A 17,930-nucleotide genomic window follows, 5' to 3' on the forward strand; every position below is an offset into this window, starting at 1 on the left:
ACTGTTGTTTATTAATTTTTTTCGTTGTGTTTGCATTCATGCCTTTCTTACTTCCCCGTATTTGAACTTCATTGAGGCTTAAAGAAAAAACCTATTTGAAATTTGATTGTAGTATTTTCTTTGTTTGCTTGTCAGGTTTATAAGAGGAATGACATTCCCAAGGCTCACAGGGAAGTTCCCTGTTAAACATTGCTCACACCGATGTAAATGGGGCTATCGAATTAGTTCTTTGGAAAATATTTCTTACCACTTCCCAGGACCATCTCCTAGGACCATAAAGATGATGGCTTTATGCAGTCTATTTTTCCTTGGACTGCAAACGAATTAAACTGGTAACTTGTTTTTTTGCATCCCCAAAGGGGGGGGGGATCACATTTTAGTCATTATGACTTTTTTACGAATAATCTTATGCAGGGCAACAAAATAAAAATTAAAACCCCTGACTTAATTTTTTAGCATCTTGGAACATCACAAAATTTTAAAGTGTTTTCTTTTTAAGAGCTTAAGTGATACTTTTGGGCAGCAACAACCCTAAAGTTTGGGGATGCCACATTTCTCCCCCCCCCCCAAAGTGATGCAGGAACCTATTTCTCTTTTTAAAGAGGTGTGATAACAAACAAATCCTTTGAAAAGGATGGGGCTTGTTTTTTTTTTTTTAAAGCCAGTTTATATAGTTTTCAAATAAGACAACTCGCCTTCTCTATTAGTTTACTAGAAAAACGATGACAAGGTAAAGGGTTATTCTATTAGTAAGTAAATATCGAAAAATTGCTTGATTTCAAAATATTCATTTTATTGGATCAGTTTTAATTTGTGGTCCTTTCAATGAAACTGAGGCACACATATGGAGTGCTTTCTGAGCTGGAAAGAAATTCTGCGTAAAGGATATTGTTTACTTAGCCGCTTCCCTCTGGAGAGATGCTGTTTGGCCTGCCCTGCCACTGTATCTCAGGGACGCAAAAGTTAGAATCGCTGCCCGATGTTCTCCCACCCCTACCCGTAGATCTAATTGGAAGTGGCAGATCTAGAACTGAGGAGCAGTGAGATTACACTTCGAGCCAACTCCTGTGAACCACGTTGAAAAGGACTGCAGGAGCTAAAAAGTCGAGGTAAAAGGGTTCCTTTTCGGGAAAGATTTATTTTGACTCCACCCGGTGTCTTGCAGAGCCAAATCACTTAAATTGTTTTTGCAACCAATAGGACTTTAATATCCTTCCTCATTCCGTCGCCTGTCGCTGAGCCCTACGTGAGCGCTCGGCAGATTGGGTGTCCTTCCCCAGTAAGAAGTTTCTAGCATCACCTCTACAAGTACGACGACGGCTATACTCTGTTCACCGTCCTTCTCCAGAGAGCAGCCCAAGACTCTTCCAACGGAGGAGGTAGAAAGTGTTTGCATGCTGGAGGAGACGCTGCGTGCGGTGAGGCGGACGTTTTTGAAGTTGGGGGCTATATCCCCCTCCCTCCTTTTGTCCCGGGGCTGGGGGGGGGGTCACCAGCCCTTACCCACCCCGCGCCCTTCGGCCGCGTGCCGGCGCACGCTCTCCGAAAGGCGCGCCATGGGAACGCGGGGCGCTGCGCGCGCAGGCCCAACGCAAACTTTCTGCAAGTGCAACTTGGGCATCCCCTGGAAGGCGGGGACGCAGGACTCCAAGGGAGGAGGGGGCGCGAAGCGAAAGCGAAGGAGGCTGCGAGCACGGGGGCGGATCCCTGCTGGGCCGAAGGCCTGAATGGGAGCCAATCCGGCAGCCGTGGCTGCTGCCAATCACGCTGTTCCCTCCAATCCCACCCGTGCCATTTCCAAAAATCTCGGTCCCACTGTGCAGCTCAAATGTGGTGTTCGCTCTGCCAATCGCTGGAGGACAGAGTGGGAACAGGAATATGCAGAGTTAGGAGGCCAGGACAAAGAAGTTAAAGAGAGCCTAATATATACATGTTTTTGAAGGTGAGCAGAGGAAAAAAAGTCCCCCCAGTGAGGGTCTATGGGTCTGATTGTATAGTTCTGATGGAGCCCCCCTTGAGCAAGAGGAACCCGCCAGCGCTGAGATTAGCGGATTTGGCAACGGCTCAGGCCAGGCCGCTTCAGAATATGACAGGCTTCCCGGCGCTGGGCAGCCCGCCCGCCCACTCCCAACTCCGCGCCACAGCCACGCACCTCCGCCCTCGGGACCTGAGCGCTGACCCCGGCGTGGCCATCACTCCGCTCGGACCGGAGCACATGGCTCAAGCGAGCGCGGTCGGCCTCAGCCCTCCCTCCCAGGCGCTCCCGGCACAGCCTGAGGCGCCGGCGGCCGCCGCCCGCGCTGCAGCCTCGGTCGCGCACCCCGGCGCCTGCACCTACCCCGGTGGCGGGGGCAGCAGCCGCGCGCAGCCCTCCGCGCCCCCGCCCCCAGCCCCTCCTCTTCCTCCCTCCCCTCCACCCCCTCCTCCTCCCCCTCCCCCTCCTCCTGCCCTCTCGGGCTACACCACCACCGACAGTGGCGGCGGCGGCAGCAGCGGCAAAGGCCACAGCAGGGACTTCGTCCTCCGGAGGGACCTTTCCGCCACGGCCCCCGCGGCGGCCATGCACGGGGTCCCGCTTGGAGGGGAGCAGCGGTCTGGCACGGGCTCCCCCCAGCACTCGGCCCCGCCTCCCCACTCGGCCGGCATGTTCATCTCGGCCAGCGGCACCTACGCGGGCCCGGACGGCGGCGGCGGCGGGGGCCCGGCGCTCTTCCCTGCGCTGCACGACGCTCCGGGAGCCCCCGGCGGCCACCCGCACCCGCTCAACGGCCAGATGCGCCTGGGGCTGGCGGCGGCGGCCGCAGCCGCCGCGGCTGAGCTGTACGGCCGCACCGAGCCGCCCTTCGCGCCGCGCTCCGGGGATGCGCACTACGGGGCGGTGGCGGCTGCTGCAGCCGCCGCCCTGCACGGCTACGGAGCCGTGAACTTAAACCTGAACCTGGCGGCCGCGGCTGCGGCCGCGGCGGCCGGGCCGGGGCCCCACCTGCAGCACCACGCGCCGCCCCCGGCGCCGCCGCCGCCGCCGCCGCCGCCGGCGCCCGCGCAGCACCCGCACCAGCACCACCCCCACCTCCCAGGGGCGGCCGGGGCCTTCCTGCGCTACATGCGGCAGCCAATCAAGCAGGAGCTCATCTGCAAGTGGATCGACCCCGACGAGCTGGCCGGGCCGCCGCCGCCGCCGCCACCGCCCCCGGCCGGCGGCGCCAAGCCCTGCTCCAAAACTTTCGGCACCATGCACGAGCTGGTGAACCACGTCACGGTGGAGCACGTGGGCGGCCCCGAGCAGAGCAACCACGTCTGCTTCTGGGAGGACTGTCCGCGCGAGGGCAAGCCCTTCAAGGCCAAATACAAGCTCATCAACCACATCCGCGTGCACACGGGCGAGAAGCCCTTTCCCTGCCCGTTCCCGGGCTGCGGCAAGGTCTTCGCGCGCTCCGAGAACCTCAAGATCCACAAGCGCACTCATACAGGTGGGTGTCTGTCCCCGGCCGCGTCGCCGCCGCCGCCTCCCGCGCCGCCGCCGCTTCCGCCGCTGCTTCTCTTTCTCCTCCTCCTCCTGCTCGCCTTAATTTTTCCCTTCTTCTGCTGCTTCTCTTCGCATACGTATAACCCGGACATGTGACTTCTTTTTTTTCTCTCCCCCCCTTTTTTTCTATGAATAAGTAATTCGATAGCACACACAGGCCCCGCGCTGGGTTCCCACACGGTGGAGTCTCCAGCGCGTCCACAGCCCCTCGGCCGTGACCGGCAACGCGCTCCAGCCGCCGCCGCCGCCGCCCCGGAACGGAAGCAGCAGCAGTCGGAGCAGGAAGGCGCCCAGGACGGTCGGCAGCCCCCATTCGCCCGGCCCCGGGAACCTGGGGAGGGCGATGGGGAAGGGAGGCCGGAGCCGGAACCACCCCGGTGGCTCTTCCCTCCTCCCCACCCGGTGGCAGACTCCTTGCGGTCGCCGTGCTCCGAAGAGCGGGCGTGCGAGGGGGCACGTGGGATTTGCTCCAGTATTGAGGCCACTAGGCCCAGCTCGTTGCGGCCCCAACAGGAGGGGAGGGGTCCCGTCCCTCCGGGGCGTGGTGCAAAATGCCAAAGGAATGCGCCCATGGGCCCCCGAAGACCTCCCCCCCACACACTCACGCACCCCACAGGTACATCTTCACGTGCACACAACCCACAAACCACTTTACACAGCCATATCTGATACTACCCATCTCTGCCTCATTGCTGGAACGCCCATATGTTCTGACACACTCCTCTTCCACATACACCCTCACGCACACTTCATTTACACACCTTCACACACACCGATGCTCATACATGTAGCATCACACAGCTCTATCACACACATTCCCACATGCCCGAGAAGGTGCTGGAGAAATTTGCTCTGTCCTTTCAAAAAAGGTTCTAGTTGGAGGAGGACAGGGTGAGCCAAAGTCTCCTGCGCTCGTTGGTACCTGCCCCGCGGAGGAACTTGTGGGGAAATCCCCGGCGCTGTGGCTTCCCCTCCCATCCCAGTCCCCCATCCTACCCCCCCCCCCGTGAAGGCGGCTGCGGCGTGGGCCGGTGGGGTGTTTCCTGTGGGTCGTGTGCCCCCATCTAACGGGCGAGCGCTTTGGGCGGAAGCGCTGATGAGCGCGAGCAGTCGGGATTTATAGGGACAGGCAATATTACCCCTCGGAGGACACTTAAGTAACTGGAGTTTACAGTCAGTAATTACTGAGCTGATTTATCGGCGCTGGGCGGCGAGGAGGCAGCCGCCGCGCGTGGGCCCATCGCCTGGCTAGCGGCCGGGGCCGAGGGCACCAGGGACATCTGCGGGCGAAGCCGGGTCGGGGTGACCCAGGCCCGGCGCGGCGCCTTGCCAGCTGTCGGCCAACACCTGAGAGGCCTCATGTGGACCGATGATGGGCCGGGAAGAAGTCTTCCCGGGAACTCCCTGGGCCATCCCCGTTTTTCGAATCGGGATCGGTCCGCCCTAGGGAGTTTTCCGAAAGGAAAAACTTCCCTTGAGGCTTTTGGAAAAACTCCGTGGCCCGCTTAGCCAGTTGTTTGCCCCATGCCCAGCACTTGCCGCCGGGACAGGGGCCTGGGACCGTAAAGGAGGCACGCGGGGCGCAGGAGGTGAAGCAGCCCCCAGCCCCGTCCCCAGTGGGCACCCTGAAAGCAGAGCCTGCGTCTCTGGGCCCTTCCCGCCTTTGCAGGCCTCAGAGAGAGAGAGGACCTTTCTTTTCGCGGCGGCCGGAGCTAAGGGCAGTTTCCGCCCGGGTGGAGCAAGGAACTGAAATTGCGGACGCGGAAGCTGCCCGGGGTCCCCGCTCCCTCGGACCGCTGCCCCGGGGAGAGGGTCGTGCGCGCGCGCGCACGCCGGGGCGGAGATCCGGGACGCTGGGGGGCCCCCGGGCCGCGGTGCTTTCTGGTTGCACGGCGTGCGCAGGGTTGCCTGTCCTGCCAGGCTGCCGGGGACGGCGTGCTTCTCGCCGGGGCCCTCGGGGAGGGAACGACTCACGTTCGTGCTCAAACCCGCGCCTGGGGATTTTGGCGGTCCTTGGGCCGCCTAGCCCTGGCGCATTGTGTGCGGCGAGGGACCATCCGGGACCCCCCCCCCACCACCACCACGGCGCTCTCCCTTTTGGGGTTATCCGGGATCCCGGAACAGATTGATCAAAGGAAATAATCCCCCGGCCACTCCTGAAGGCCCATTTCCTGACCCACGTGCCCCTAATTCGGTTTATAACCTTCCTTTGGGCTGGACTCGAGTTCTTTCCGGGAGTAGCTCACGTAGCGTCCCTTACTCTCAAATTCTGCAAGTAGTTAAATTCTGATTGACCCCTCTGTCAGAATCTGAAATGTAAACACTGGGGTCTCTCACCCTTTCCAGTTAGCTAGAATTTGCTCACTGCCCCCCTTAGGCCCCCTGAGTAAAACAGGCAATCCTTTCACCTTTACTTCCCCCCACCCTTCTACTTTCTTCCTCTACCTCTCCTTCATCCCTACTTTTCTACTTTTCCCCCCCCTCCATTCCACATCTCCCTTCACTGGGCCTAATTGCTTGTCTTTATCATGGGCAGTGGCGGGCCATCAAGCTGTGTGCATTCTTCACAATCCCGGATATGTAAACAGGAGAACTCCACAGACAGCACTGCATATTTCCAAAAGATGAATAAAGCCACTTAGGCCTACATATTGAAGAAAGGCTGACTGAAATTTTTTAAATAACGCTACATTGAATTAGTATCTCCAATTTAAAGTAGAACACAGAAGTCAGGACAGATAACTGATGTTTTGATAAAAAGTGATTAACATTTTTTGTTGGTGTTGCAGCTCATCTGCAGAGAAGGTTGTGATGATTGTGTTATGTTGTGTTTTTCCCTGTCTAGATCAACGCAGGATGTATATTTGAATAATATCTGATTTCATGTTTAGACAGTAATTCCAGGTGGGATAAGTTATATTCCAGGCATCTGAATACTTTCAGACCTGTTACTATGCTCTGGCGCCGAAGCAGTTAGCATTGGTGAAATTAAAACAACAACAACAAACACTGCACTGAAATATTTGTATAAGAAAATTCACCACAAAAACTTGTAAACACTAAGCTGTTTTAATAGTTACTTATTTTTTTTTAAAAATATATTATCCCAAACCAAGGAAAAAGCCATACCTCATGAGCCACCAGAGTAGCTGCTGGAATGTAGAGATTTTTATTTTAAAAATCATGTAAATATGAGGGAAGTATTATTGAACAAAAATATGTCTGAGATGACTTGTTCAATCATGATTAAATACATCAAGTTCATAGATACTTGGGTGAGAGAGAAAATTCATACTGTTACCTGCTGTCTTCCTTTTTTGCTTTTTAATGCCAAAGGTATATGGCTGAATTTTTATTAAGCATTGTCCTATTTAAGCATTTCCACTTCCTGCAGTAGGGGTCTTGTGTTTAAAGGCATTGTGTTCCTGAGGTGGTTAGAGCAGCATCAAGGGGCGATGGGCCAAAGACTGGTAAAAATAGTCAGTCCCTTTTCTGCCTCGTAAGGTAGGAAGCTGTCAGCCTCGGTTTCCATAGAGCATCAGGTACCTGCTCGCTTCTGGTGGAGGCTTGTGGGCCTTGCTAACGTTTGCTAAGGTTCTGTTCCGTAGGCTCTTAATTGCTCTGCAAGTTGGGAGGGAAGGTGGTAGAATGAAGAGGAGGTCGGCCTAATCTCTGCCCAGCCAGGCTTGTAAAGAATCTAGTGATGGGATTGTGTGTTTCACAGGTGCCTTTGTTTCTGAAGAGAACAGGATTTGGCTTTATTTCCTTTCCTTTCCCATCAGTGGAGTCCTGGGGCCGCTCTGAAACAAAATGCCGTTATTATAATTTTATGGCACCACCCCCACCTCACTTTTAATATAGTGGACTTGCTTACTTCTCTTCTTAAATCCTTCCCCCAAGCTGTGGCTTTGGAAGAATCATTTTATCAGCATTTATCTTGACAGGGGATCTGCTTATATATTTGCAGGTACACACCCTGAGGGCATCCCCCTCGCCCCCCCAAAACTGTGGTACTGCAGGGACCGACATCTAGCCTCATACAAGCCCAGGTCCAGGGAGAGCCTCCAGGCTCATCCCTGAAGTATCCCTTCCCTGTGGCCTTCTGGAACATAGGGATTGGGAGTAGAAACCAGGCCGGGGATTGGTCTTCAAGAGAATGGGGAAATGCTTCCAGATTTCTGCTCCAGGATTTCTCTCTCAAGTGAGGGGTCTCTGGAAAGCAAGTGTTGACCTTTGCTATGTTTTGTTGCAGGGGAAAAGCCTTTCAAATGTGAATTTGATGGCTGTGACAGGAAATTTGCCAATAGCAGCGATCGGAAGAAACATTCCCACGTCCACACCAGCGACAAGCCCTACTACTGCAAGATCCGAGGCTGTGACAAGTCCTACACTCACCCCAGCTCTCTGAGAAAGCACATGAAGATTCACTGCAAGTCTCCACCACCTTCTCCAGGAGCCCTTGGTTACTCATCAGTGGGGACTCCAGTGGGTGCCCCCTTGTCCCCTGGGCTGGACCCAACCAGGAGTCGCTCTAGCACTCTGTCCCCTCAGGTGACCAACCTCAATGAGTGGTATGTTTGCCAGGCCAGTGGAGCACCGAGCCACCTTCACACACCTTCCAGCAACGGAAGTACTTCGGAGTCTGAAGAGGAGGAGATGTATGGGAACTCGGAAGTTGCGCGGACGATACATTAGAATTTTCTCGTGATAATAATAATAATGTCATAAGTGGGAGTCCTTGGACCATATCCTAACCTGAGACAATGCCGAGCCTGAGACAAACCCTTGACTCAGCCTTGCCACCGGGTCTAATTAGCCCTATTTATTCAGTATGAAACCCTATGGTGTTTGTACATTTAATTAATTTAATTAAGATATTTGGGCTTTTTTTTCCTTCCTTCTTCTTAGAAAACAAACAAACAAAAAAACAACCAAGCTGGACTTGTACGTCGCAGGGGGACAGGGCTAGGAGCAAGATGTACCAAGGGTTAAATCGGGATACACACTGCCAATGCAATATATGTGTACTTTGAAAGGAGCGAGAAAAAGCATGAAGTCAGAACTCCACAGAGCAACAAGGCCCTCTGCATTTCCTGCCGTGCCTCGAGAATGCCTTTAACACCATAATGTGGGCTTCTTTGGAGCCTCTTCACCTCCTCCTTGGGCCCCAATCCTAAAAAGGCCTCTTGATTGTAAACCACATACTTGCTGCGTGGCCAACAGATCTTAGACTGTACCTGTGTCCAAAAATCTTTGTAAAAACCCTTTAAGTCCTGATAGTTGTAATTTTAAATTTCCACTCTTTTATTACTGATCTCATCGTAACACGCTATTTTTATACAGGATTGTTTCCTCAGTACCCCGCTTGTATGATTTAAAGAAAAAAAGATGCAGCAAACTTAATACGTCTCCATTTATTGTGCTACTGTGATTGTTCCAGCAAAAAAGTGGAGAGAGGAGAAAGCTGCTGCAGTAGGGCAACTGTGAAACTGTGATATTTTGTGAAATAGAAGAAATTCAAGTGCTTTCTTTTCTCTCTCACTCTCTCTCTTTTTTTTAAATCTGAAATCTCAGATGCCGCCTCTTGACTGGGTCCAAACTTCTCGTGTGATAAAAAGATCAGTCTTAGATAAGTTTTTTTGGGATGCCAAAATTAACAGGCAAGTCTAAGGAGGTGTGATGTTGGCAGCATGCCTATTTTTGGGGAAAACTGTTGTTTTTAAAGCAGGCCAAGCCCTCTTTTATACTGTTGTATCAGCCTTTAAAAAAGTCTTTATTTTTCAATGCCCAAAACTGCATTTTCATGCATTTTTTTTTTTTCCCACCTGAGCACTGAGCACACGGAACTGGATCCCATTTGGAAATGACAAGTGTGTGAAGTGTATGATTTACATTAAAAGAGGGGAGGGAGTTGCTATACATATTAAAATTTTTAAAAGGTTTATAGTTACCACCAAACACTGATGAATGTGTGACCTTTGCCAGAGCTGTCAGGCAAGAATAAAAAAGGTCAAGGACCTAGGACAATAACTCTTAGTCAGTTTATTTTCAGTTCATGCAACACATCTCGTGCAAAATACAGTCCATCATAAACATCATACAAATATCCTAAAGAGCACTAATTTATCCTCAGAGACCCTGAAGCCACCCCCTCCCCAGGGTTTGTAGAAATTTGTTTTGTGTGCTGTGAGTGGTTGATGCAGTCTTGTCATTGTTAATAACTTGTATGTGAACACTTATTATTTTGTACAGTTGAATTAATTTATTTTCAGACATCATCCTTTGTTTTTCCTGGAAGAGTTCAGAGCACACCAAAGAATTATATTATACATTTTGGTGAAAGATTGTTGTTTATGACCCACGGTTTATTTAAGGAAAAAAAAAAAAGAAAAAATGGGGGAATATATTTTTAAGCTTACTTGAATGAACAACGTAATGTGAAAACCAGGACTCTTCCTGCATGTCTTTTTTGCATTGTGTTGACAAGATTATATATAGTTTATAGATATATTATATTACTAGTACAGTGCATGGTGCTGTCACTTGAAAGCCTTTCAATGTTGTCTTCAGATTGTTACAGTGGATATGAAACATGCAGACCCTCCTTTATAAAGAAAAAGACCATAAAACTTGAATATAATTCTACATTTTTTAAAGTTTATTTGATTTTCATATTATTCACTTTCAAAGCTCTTTCAAATAGACAAAGTATCTGTGAACTTTGGGGGGATAATTTATCGTAAACTTATTAGAACAAAATATTCCTGATTTATAATGAGTTGTTTTATTTATACAACTTTTTCAATGGTAGTTTGCACTATTCTTTATTATGCTACAGGTTTATTTATTATGAAACAAAGGAATATGTATTTTATGTATTTTGCCATGCATAGGTTTACTCTGCCACAGATTTATTGGTTCCTGATACACCTAAAATGAAAACTTTAAATGTGTACCTCCAATAGAAAGAAAGCAAGAATGATTATGAAGTAAAAAATTTAATAAAGGTATTCTTCCTATGTATTGTTTATGTTTTACCTAATGGTATATTTCTGCCATTCTCTTACAAACAGAACAGGTTGCTGACCAGTGAACATTGGGTTCTCTTGAGCTCTTTATTCTTAGCCTCTCCCCAAGCAATAAAATATTTTTACAGCTTGGTTTAATTTACAATCTAATCTAGGAAATACCATGTATATATGAAGACTAAGCCCTGTAAGTCGCGTGTAACACTAGCATAAATCTTAGGGGTTACTGCAGTCGTTTGTTAATAATATCCTCAGTGATCCTAATCACTGAAAATCTGAGAAGTGAATTTGAGCATTTCTTCGGTGCCTAGCCTCTGAAGTAAAAGGGTAAAAATGAAGAAAAGATGCAGGGACAGTGAGAGGCTTCCAGACGCAAAGAAGGTAAAATCAGGAGCTGGGATGGGTAGAGTTAAAAGCTTGCTGAATGAAGAGTGGGCCTCAAACACCCCTCACCATCAGGTAATGGGGGGGGCCTGCTTCCAGTTTGATTGTGGTTTATTTGCAAGTGGAGCTGACCTAGGAATCCTAACTCGGCATTTTTAGGCATGTGGTAGCTAGAAATTAGACTCATGGCAACAAAATATCCAAGTGGCTCAAACTAATGTAATTGGCTATCCACCTGAACAGGGCTGATCTTGTTTTTCAGTTAGCTGATAAAAAACTGATAAAAGGGCGCCCGGGTGGCTCAGATGGTTAAGCGTCTGCCTTCGGCTCAGGTCGTGATCCCAGGGTCCTGGGATCGAGTCCCGCATCGGGCTCCCTGCTCCTTGGGAGCCTGCTTCTCCCTCTGCTTCTCTCTCTCTCTCCCTCTCTCTCTCTGTCTCTCATGAATAAATAAATAAAATCTTTAAAAAAAAAATAAAAAAAATAAAAAATAAAAAACTGATAAAAGGCAAATAGTTAAAAAAAAAAAAGAAAAGAAAATTGGTAGTAACGGCAATAAGCAGTTCTCCGAAAGTTTATGGTGGTTTTTAAAAGTCAGGTTTGTTAATGTAGTGAAGGTGAAACCCATGGCAAAGAGTTGTTTTAAGCCAGATGACAATAACCAGCACACGAAGTAAAAAACACCCATAGCTAAGGGCCCCAATCAATGGGAAAACTTATAGCTCTCTAATGAAGTTTCTCGTGAAAGGGGTGACACAAAGCCACCAAGACATGAATCATTCATGGGAAATATAAAAGATAAAAGATATCTGACAATGAGCAGAACCTTGTATAGAGTGTATAAAACAAGTTTCCCCTTCTTATTTTCTGCTTTAAAACGCACAATCTCCCACTCCCAGAGTTCTCTGTCCAGTCTATAGAGTTAAAATTGACCACTGCTCGTCCTCCGCCACTTCAAAGTAATTTAGTCCAGAACGGAAGGCTTGGCGCTTGGACAATCTTCATGGTGTGTTAAGATTTCTATGGCAATTGGCAAGCAAGACGTCCCCATCTGAATATGTCTCAAAGAAAGCCACTTATTGACACTAAGTTGGCTATCATCAAAGACTTCATCTCTCCTAGGCAAAACGTCGCCCCTGTGGCCCTCACAAACATTTTAAATCATCTACCTTTGTTTTCCGGGCTAGGAGAATCTTCCAACACATGGTTATTTGTAGTGGGTGTCTATCTTTTCCCCATTCAGGACTTTGTTTGGTAAAACTTATGCTCCAAAAATCTAAAGCACTGAGAAATAGCTTGAGGGTAGGAATTCTATTCTTTTAAGGGGTTGGAGATGGCCACACAAGAGGGATAGCACGGGGGACAGGAACAGAGGAGGCCCAAAGTCCTTGAAAGTGAGGCCCAACTATCTATGGATGTGTTTGTACTGCAGTCTTGCAATTTACTAAATTTTGCATTTTGTGGAAGTTGTTTGAGACCATAGTGGTTCATTCTATCTACCTACCCACCGAGCATCTAATCTATTATCTATCTATCTATCTATCTATCTATCTATCTATCTATCTATCATCTCTTTCTCTATGAAATGGGATGAGAGATGTTCCCCCTGAAGGAATTTTTAGCCTAGTTTGATTAGGAAATAGGACTGGGGGGAGGGGGGGATAATCTGGTTTTTCCAGTGATCATCTAAATCAGAGGAAAGGAAAGCTGAATAGGAGAGAAACAATCCAGACACTTATTAATACTTTTCAGCCCGTCACATCACACTACCCATCATCTACCAAAATAGACACATGTCCCTGAAAACCCACCCTCCGGGGCTGGAGGGATGACTAAGGAGACCCACAGCGACACTGCCCTGGGGTTGCCAGACCAGCACTTTCCCTACGTGAACAAAAACTCACAGGCCATCCCCCCTCCCACGCCCACGGCCAAACACTGCCGGGCACACACATTCACACAGGGCGCAAGTGCCTAATCAGGCAGGGAGAAGTTCAAAGGCATGTTCTTTGAAATTCAAACTGCTGCTTTTATGGCACACCCACGCCGAGCGTGAGGATTGCTATGGCAATGGGCTGGGCCAGGGCAGTCGCGGGCAGAGGCTCCGCAGCGATTGGAGACACTCTATTAAGATACAGTTGCAGCGACCTGCACTTTCATGCCACCTTAGCGCCCTCGATTTTCACCTCGTCGGAAATACACGTATTACATAAAATGTTGCCCATATACTATGACACGCACGACCTGTATAATAACATACGTCTTTCCACCCACTTGTTGTTACGATCTCGCATTGAACCTGCTAGCTCGCGAGAAAGGGGAGAGGGAGACAGGGGAGAGGAAGAGAGAAAGCCGGGTGGGGGTGGGGTGGGCGCACTTAGAGGAGGAGACCGAGCGGGGGGCAACCGGGTTCCAGTTCCTCTTCCTTCTCTCCCCACCTAAGTACTTTTATTTGCAGAGCGATTGTTCTTTGTTTATTTAATACAAGTACTGTGTGAATGGTGAAAAATAAACACGATGAAAAATAACCAAACAGATGATTCCTCCGAGTGAAAAAGCCCGGACTTAATAAAAGTGCGAAGCAGTCACCGCTGAATGAGAAACCCTTTGAAGTGGAACTTATTATAGGAGGAATACTTTGGGGTTGCCTTAACGACGCCGCTGAATCGAAAGCGCTCGCCTTTGTCAGCGATTTGTTCTCCTTTGCTGGGGTGCCCGGAGAAATTACTTACATGGGCTGCCTTAACATGCAGCCTGCAAATCAGTAACTTTGCAGCTCAGACTTGCAGACGCCACTCGGCAACGGACAAAAAGAAGTCAGGGGGAAATGCACCGAGCTTTCACGCCGAGCCTCTGGGGATGGGGGCGCACGGGCGTGTTGGGGGCGGTAGATAAGAAGTTGTATTACAACTGGCCCCCCTCACCCGGTGTCCCCCACCTCCCCCGCCCCCCGGAGCCGGATCCGGGCCCGGCCGGCCGCCGGGGCCTCGCCGGTTGCAGGGGAGGCCCGGCCTCTCCGGGGCCCTCCAGCGAGGGGCGCTCTTCCACGTGCTGGCCCGGGCGCGGGACTTTCCCAGCGGTCCCGGCTATATTTAATAAGGGTCGTTTATCACCCAGGCGCTTTGAAGGGTCGCCTCCAGCCCTGTGCCCATTAGAAAGGCGGAGGTGACATTTAAACTCCGTTTTCAAGGATCGCGGGGGGATTTCAATGAAAAGGCAACTCGTTTGTCTTATAAGCCTGGAAACAACCCCCTTCTCGCTCCTTTTGACCACATGGCATAACTCAAAAACAATAGTTCAAAAGTGAAATGGCATCGTGGTGTTCACTCGGAGACAGGCCCCCATCTAGCACCAGAGAAAAGGGGTAGTCCGCAAGACAATGTGCTTTTTGTGTCCGACTCTGTCACAAGGATTGTGTTGTTTGCTTTGGAGGCTGCGCCTGTTATACTTTGCTGAAAGTGCTTGTGTTAAACAAGAGTTATAAGTCATCCAAAACAACAAACATTTTGATTTTCTTTGCCTAAAGGGCTTTCCCTGGCTATGGGCACCGTGAAAAAATAATGTCCTTGCTGAGAAAGGACCACCAGTAGTAGCATTAGAAGCGGGCGCATTAAATATTGAATGACACGGGGAAAAAGAGCTTGTCGAGGGGCACTCAGCCTTAAAGTCTTTCTTCAACTTTGTCTTCGGTGGCTGCTGGACTATTTAAGATGGTATTAATTAAGGCCGCTTCGGATGCCGCTGAGCCCGCCAGCCCCTCGGCCGCGCTCGGTCAATGGGCCTGTGTCCCCGCGCTGTGCTCACGCGTTGGCTGAGCCGAGTGCAAATGTCACTTCTCATTTGGAGGCTGAAGAGAAGGGCCCATCCTACATTAAGGGCAGCAGGGAGGCAGTCCTCAGCAGGCGTTAAAGGAATACGAGGGCCTGGGGTGAGGGCAGGGGAGGCGGGAACAAAATGGGAACATCTGCCCTGAGCCCGGGGAGGTGCACCACTTTGGGCACATTTGGGAGAGCGTAGTTTAGCCAACAAGGGCCACGCGGGGACTCGCTGGGTTGGAACGCTCACTTTCATCTGCTCCTACGTGGAGAAAATTAACTCCCCCCCCTCCCCAGCCCTGCAAAAATCCATTAGGCAGTCTGGCGGGGCGTTATTGTACAAAGGGGCCAGCTTGCACAAAGAAAGACAAAAGCTTGGTGCAAGCAGGCGTCTTCACTGACTTCCCCATCGCCCTTAAGGTCCCTTTCCCAGATCACAAAGCCCAAAGGAGCTTCGCCAAGGACCTCTGCTCCAATTTACAGATGGTGAAACTGAGACCTCAAGCAAGCCTCCCTCAAGGGAAGATTTTTGTAAATATTCCCTCCAGTCGGTGGGAAGACCAAAGACCCAGACCCAGTGCAGTGCTCTTTGAAGGGAGCAGAGAACGGGGCCAAAACATCCCCTCTTCCCCAAGGCCAAGCGTTTGACTCAAAATCAAATGGAAGTTGATTTCAGCAGCTGGAAATTACTAATATTAAAAAAAAAAAAGTGAAGACGCTTACTAACCGTGACATAAATGAAATGAGTACTTTAAGAAACTTTGTGAACTCTCCGTTCTTGACAAGGAGAGACAAGACTTGGCTGGGTAGAGGGGTGCAGGGCACCCTGGACGATTGACTTCTGCAGCCAGAAGCCCCACAGCGGCCCTGTCCCCTGGTGTGGAGTCCTAGATGGACATGGGCTTTCTCTTTCATTACAAGGTACCCGGAAGGGGAGGGGAGGTGCAGCCAAACGCTCTGTCGTGCCCTTGCTGCGGAGTGCAGGGGGTTAGCATCCTTAATTTTAGATGCGTTTTTGCAATGTCTGCTTCTCCATCTAGGGGCTGTGTCCCCTCGGGAGTCCCCCCAGGCTAAGGGATAAGGGGAAGTTACATTTCTCACCAGAGCCAACCCGCAAAAGAAGCAGTTCCCACCTTCCTACAGGGGCTGGGCTCCTTGTACGAGGGGGAGGGAGATAGCCTCGGGCCTGGGGCCTACACAGTCAGCCCCAGTGGGAGCTGGGGGCGTCGCTCTAGGGTGGAACCGCCAGGCCAGGTTAGGGCGCTGGCAGAAGTGGGAGGTAGGGATGAGGAGAGAGGGCAACGCCAGACCAGCCCCCTCCTCCCGCAGCTGGTCTGCAAACCCCAAGACTAGGGCTCCCATGTCCAACTGCCCCCTTGGGGTGATCTTTTTTGCACCTTTTTCTTCGGCCCCCTTCTCCCTGCCTCTACTACTTTTTTGCACGTACAGGCCGCAGGCCAGAGTAAGGGACGTAAAAACATGGCCTTTTGGCCCGAAAGGCAAGGGCGCGCGCGCGCGCGCACACACACACACACTCTCTCTCTCTCTCTCTTTCTCTCTCTCTCTCACACACACACACACACACACACACACACACACTCATGTACAACTCAACCCCCTCCGCCCCCGCCCTAGCCAGTGCACTGGGCACACGCTCGGGTTCCAGGCACCTTGCCAAGAGCGCGCGAGCACCCTGCGTGGCACACTGGCTGCAGTTCCTGCACGAAGTGGCGGGGGTGGGGTGAGGAGGGAGGGGTGGGCGGCGGTGGACGCCGCCGACTGCTGGCGGTGCGCACAAGTTCAGCGCTCAACTTCCCGCTCTTAACGAGACCCGGGATCCCTTTGGAGAGGCCCTCGGGAGCTGGCGGCGGGGCTGGGAGTGGCGTGGGTAAGCTGGCCGGCGCGGGGCGCGGGCGGCGGGGCACGAGGGCGCGACAGGAGGAGGGCGCGAGGGTGCCCGCGGCCGGCCGGGCGCTCCGAGAAGTCAGCGCGAGCAGCTGTGACTTCACCTATTAGCCCCGATGTCTTTCCGAGGAGCCTGGTGGAGTTAAACAGCCCACAATGGGCGCTCTGGGGCGCCTCCAGCCTGACCTCCACCCGGGTTTAATAGTTTCATAGGAACTTCATTAAATCAATTACTTAGTGAGCACATCATCATTTATTTGTAATTAGCAGCGAGGAGCGCGTTCTCTCCCCCAGCCCGCGGCCCGGGTCCCAGCGGGGTTGGCGGAGTTGTGCAAGCACTTTTGTTTGCTCGAGTGTTGACTCCCGGCATTATTCGGCGCGGGTAATCTTTACGTCTTAATCTAGCATTCAGTGGGCGAAGGGAAAACAAACAGGGCGCAGGCCCGAGGCCAGCCCTGCGGCCCCAGCTGCCCGCCGACCCCGGCCGACGCTGGGCGCGCGGGGCGACTCCACTGCCGCCCTTCGCCGAGCGCGCGAGGGGCCCCGCGGGGGCGGAGGGGCTGCGGGGTCGGTGTCAGGCCCGGGGGACTCGCAGGGGCGCATCAGAGGAAAGGAAGGAGCGAAAAGCGGAAGCCAGGGGCAGGGAATCGCGTCCTGCAAAGAGAGCACAAAAGGAAAGCGTCCAGGCTCGTGCGTGTGTGCGGGCGGCGCTGAGGGCGACTGCGTGTGTGCGCACGTGTGTGTGTGTGCGCAGGATGTGCGTGAAATCACATCCATCTCAGCTGCCGGGGCGGGGAGGCGAGCGCCGGCAGGAGGTGCCGGCCTGGCGCGCGGAGGCAGCTCGCTGGGTGTCCAGCCTGCAAAAGCGCTTTAATTTGGGGACTGTAGCCCCGGGCGCGGCTCGGCGGCTGCCCATAGATTACGAGCCGCGTGGTTAGAGAGGAGGGGGAGTTGCCTAAAGCCGGGCCGGAACCCGAGCGTGCGCAGCGACGCGAGCAACGGCTCCACGAGGCGTCCAGATTCCTTTCGAGTGTAACCACCTTCCCCGACAGGCCCCGGCGCCCGCCAAATACCGTGCGGACCTGACGGGTGTCGCCTCCCGGGCCAGAAACTGGGGGCGACGCGCCCCTGCGCCCCTGCCCCAGACCCAGTTTCCGCTCCAAGTGGGAGAAGTCCCTCCAGCACAGGAAGCGCTCGAATTCTGCGGGAGATCCCAGCTCAGGAAATGGCGAGGCCAGGGAGGGCCGGGGGAGAGGAGGGGTCACTGATGAG

At 52.0% G+C, this 17,930-nt stretch overlaps 1 protein-coding gene across 1 annotated transcript; it reads left to right on the forward strand.

The window, feature by feature from the left end:
* The first annotated feature begins 1,780 nt into the window (after positions 1-1,780).
* ZIC5 (Zic family member 5) lies at positions 1,781-10,166 on the forward strand. Its single transcript, XM_027588046.2, has 2 exons — positions 1,781-3,470; positions 7,779-10,166. The coding sequence occupies exons 1-2, from the start codon at positions 1,931-1,933 to the stop codon at positions 8,219-8,221; spliced, it is 1,983 nt and encodes a 660-aa protein (XP_027443847.2). The 5' UTR covers positions 1,781-1,930; the 3' UTR covers positions 8,222-10,166.
* Positions 10,167-17,930: the final 7,764 nt, after the last annotated feature.

This window comes from Zalophus californianus, chromosome 3 (assembly GCF_009762305.2).
Source record: "Zalophus californianus isolate mZalCal1 chromosome 3, mZalCal1.pri.v2, whole genome shotgun sequence".
Lineage (NCBI taxonomy): Eukaryota > Metazoa > Chordata > Mammalia > Carnivora > Otariidae > Zalophus > Zalophus californianus.

Excerpts from the sequence above, each read along its gene's own strand:
- ZIC5 (XM_027588046.2), top strand. The coding sequence starts at position 1,931 with ATGTTTTTGAAGGTGAGCAGAGGAAAAAAAGTCCCCCCAGTGAGGGTC. Across the intron at positions 3,471-7,778 it reads CCACAAGCGCACTCATACAG|GGGAAAAGCCTTTCAAATGT; the intron begins GTGGGTGTCTGT and ends GTTTTGTTGCAG.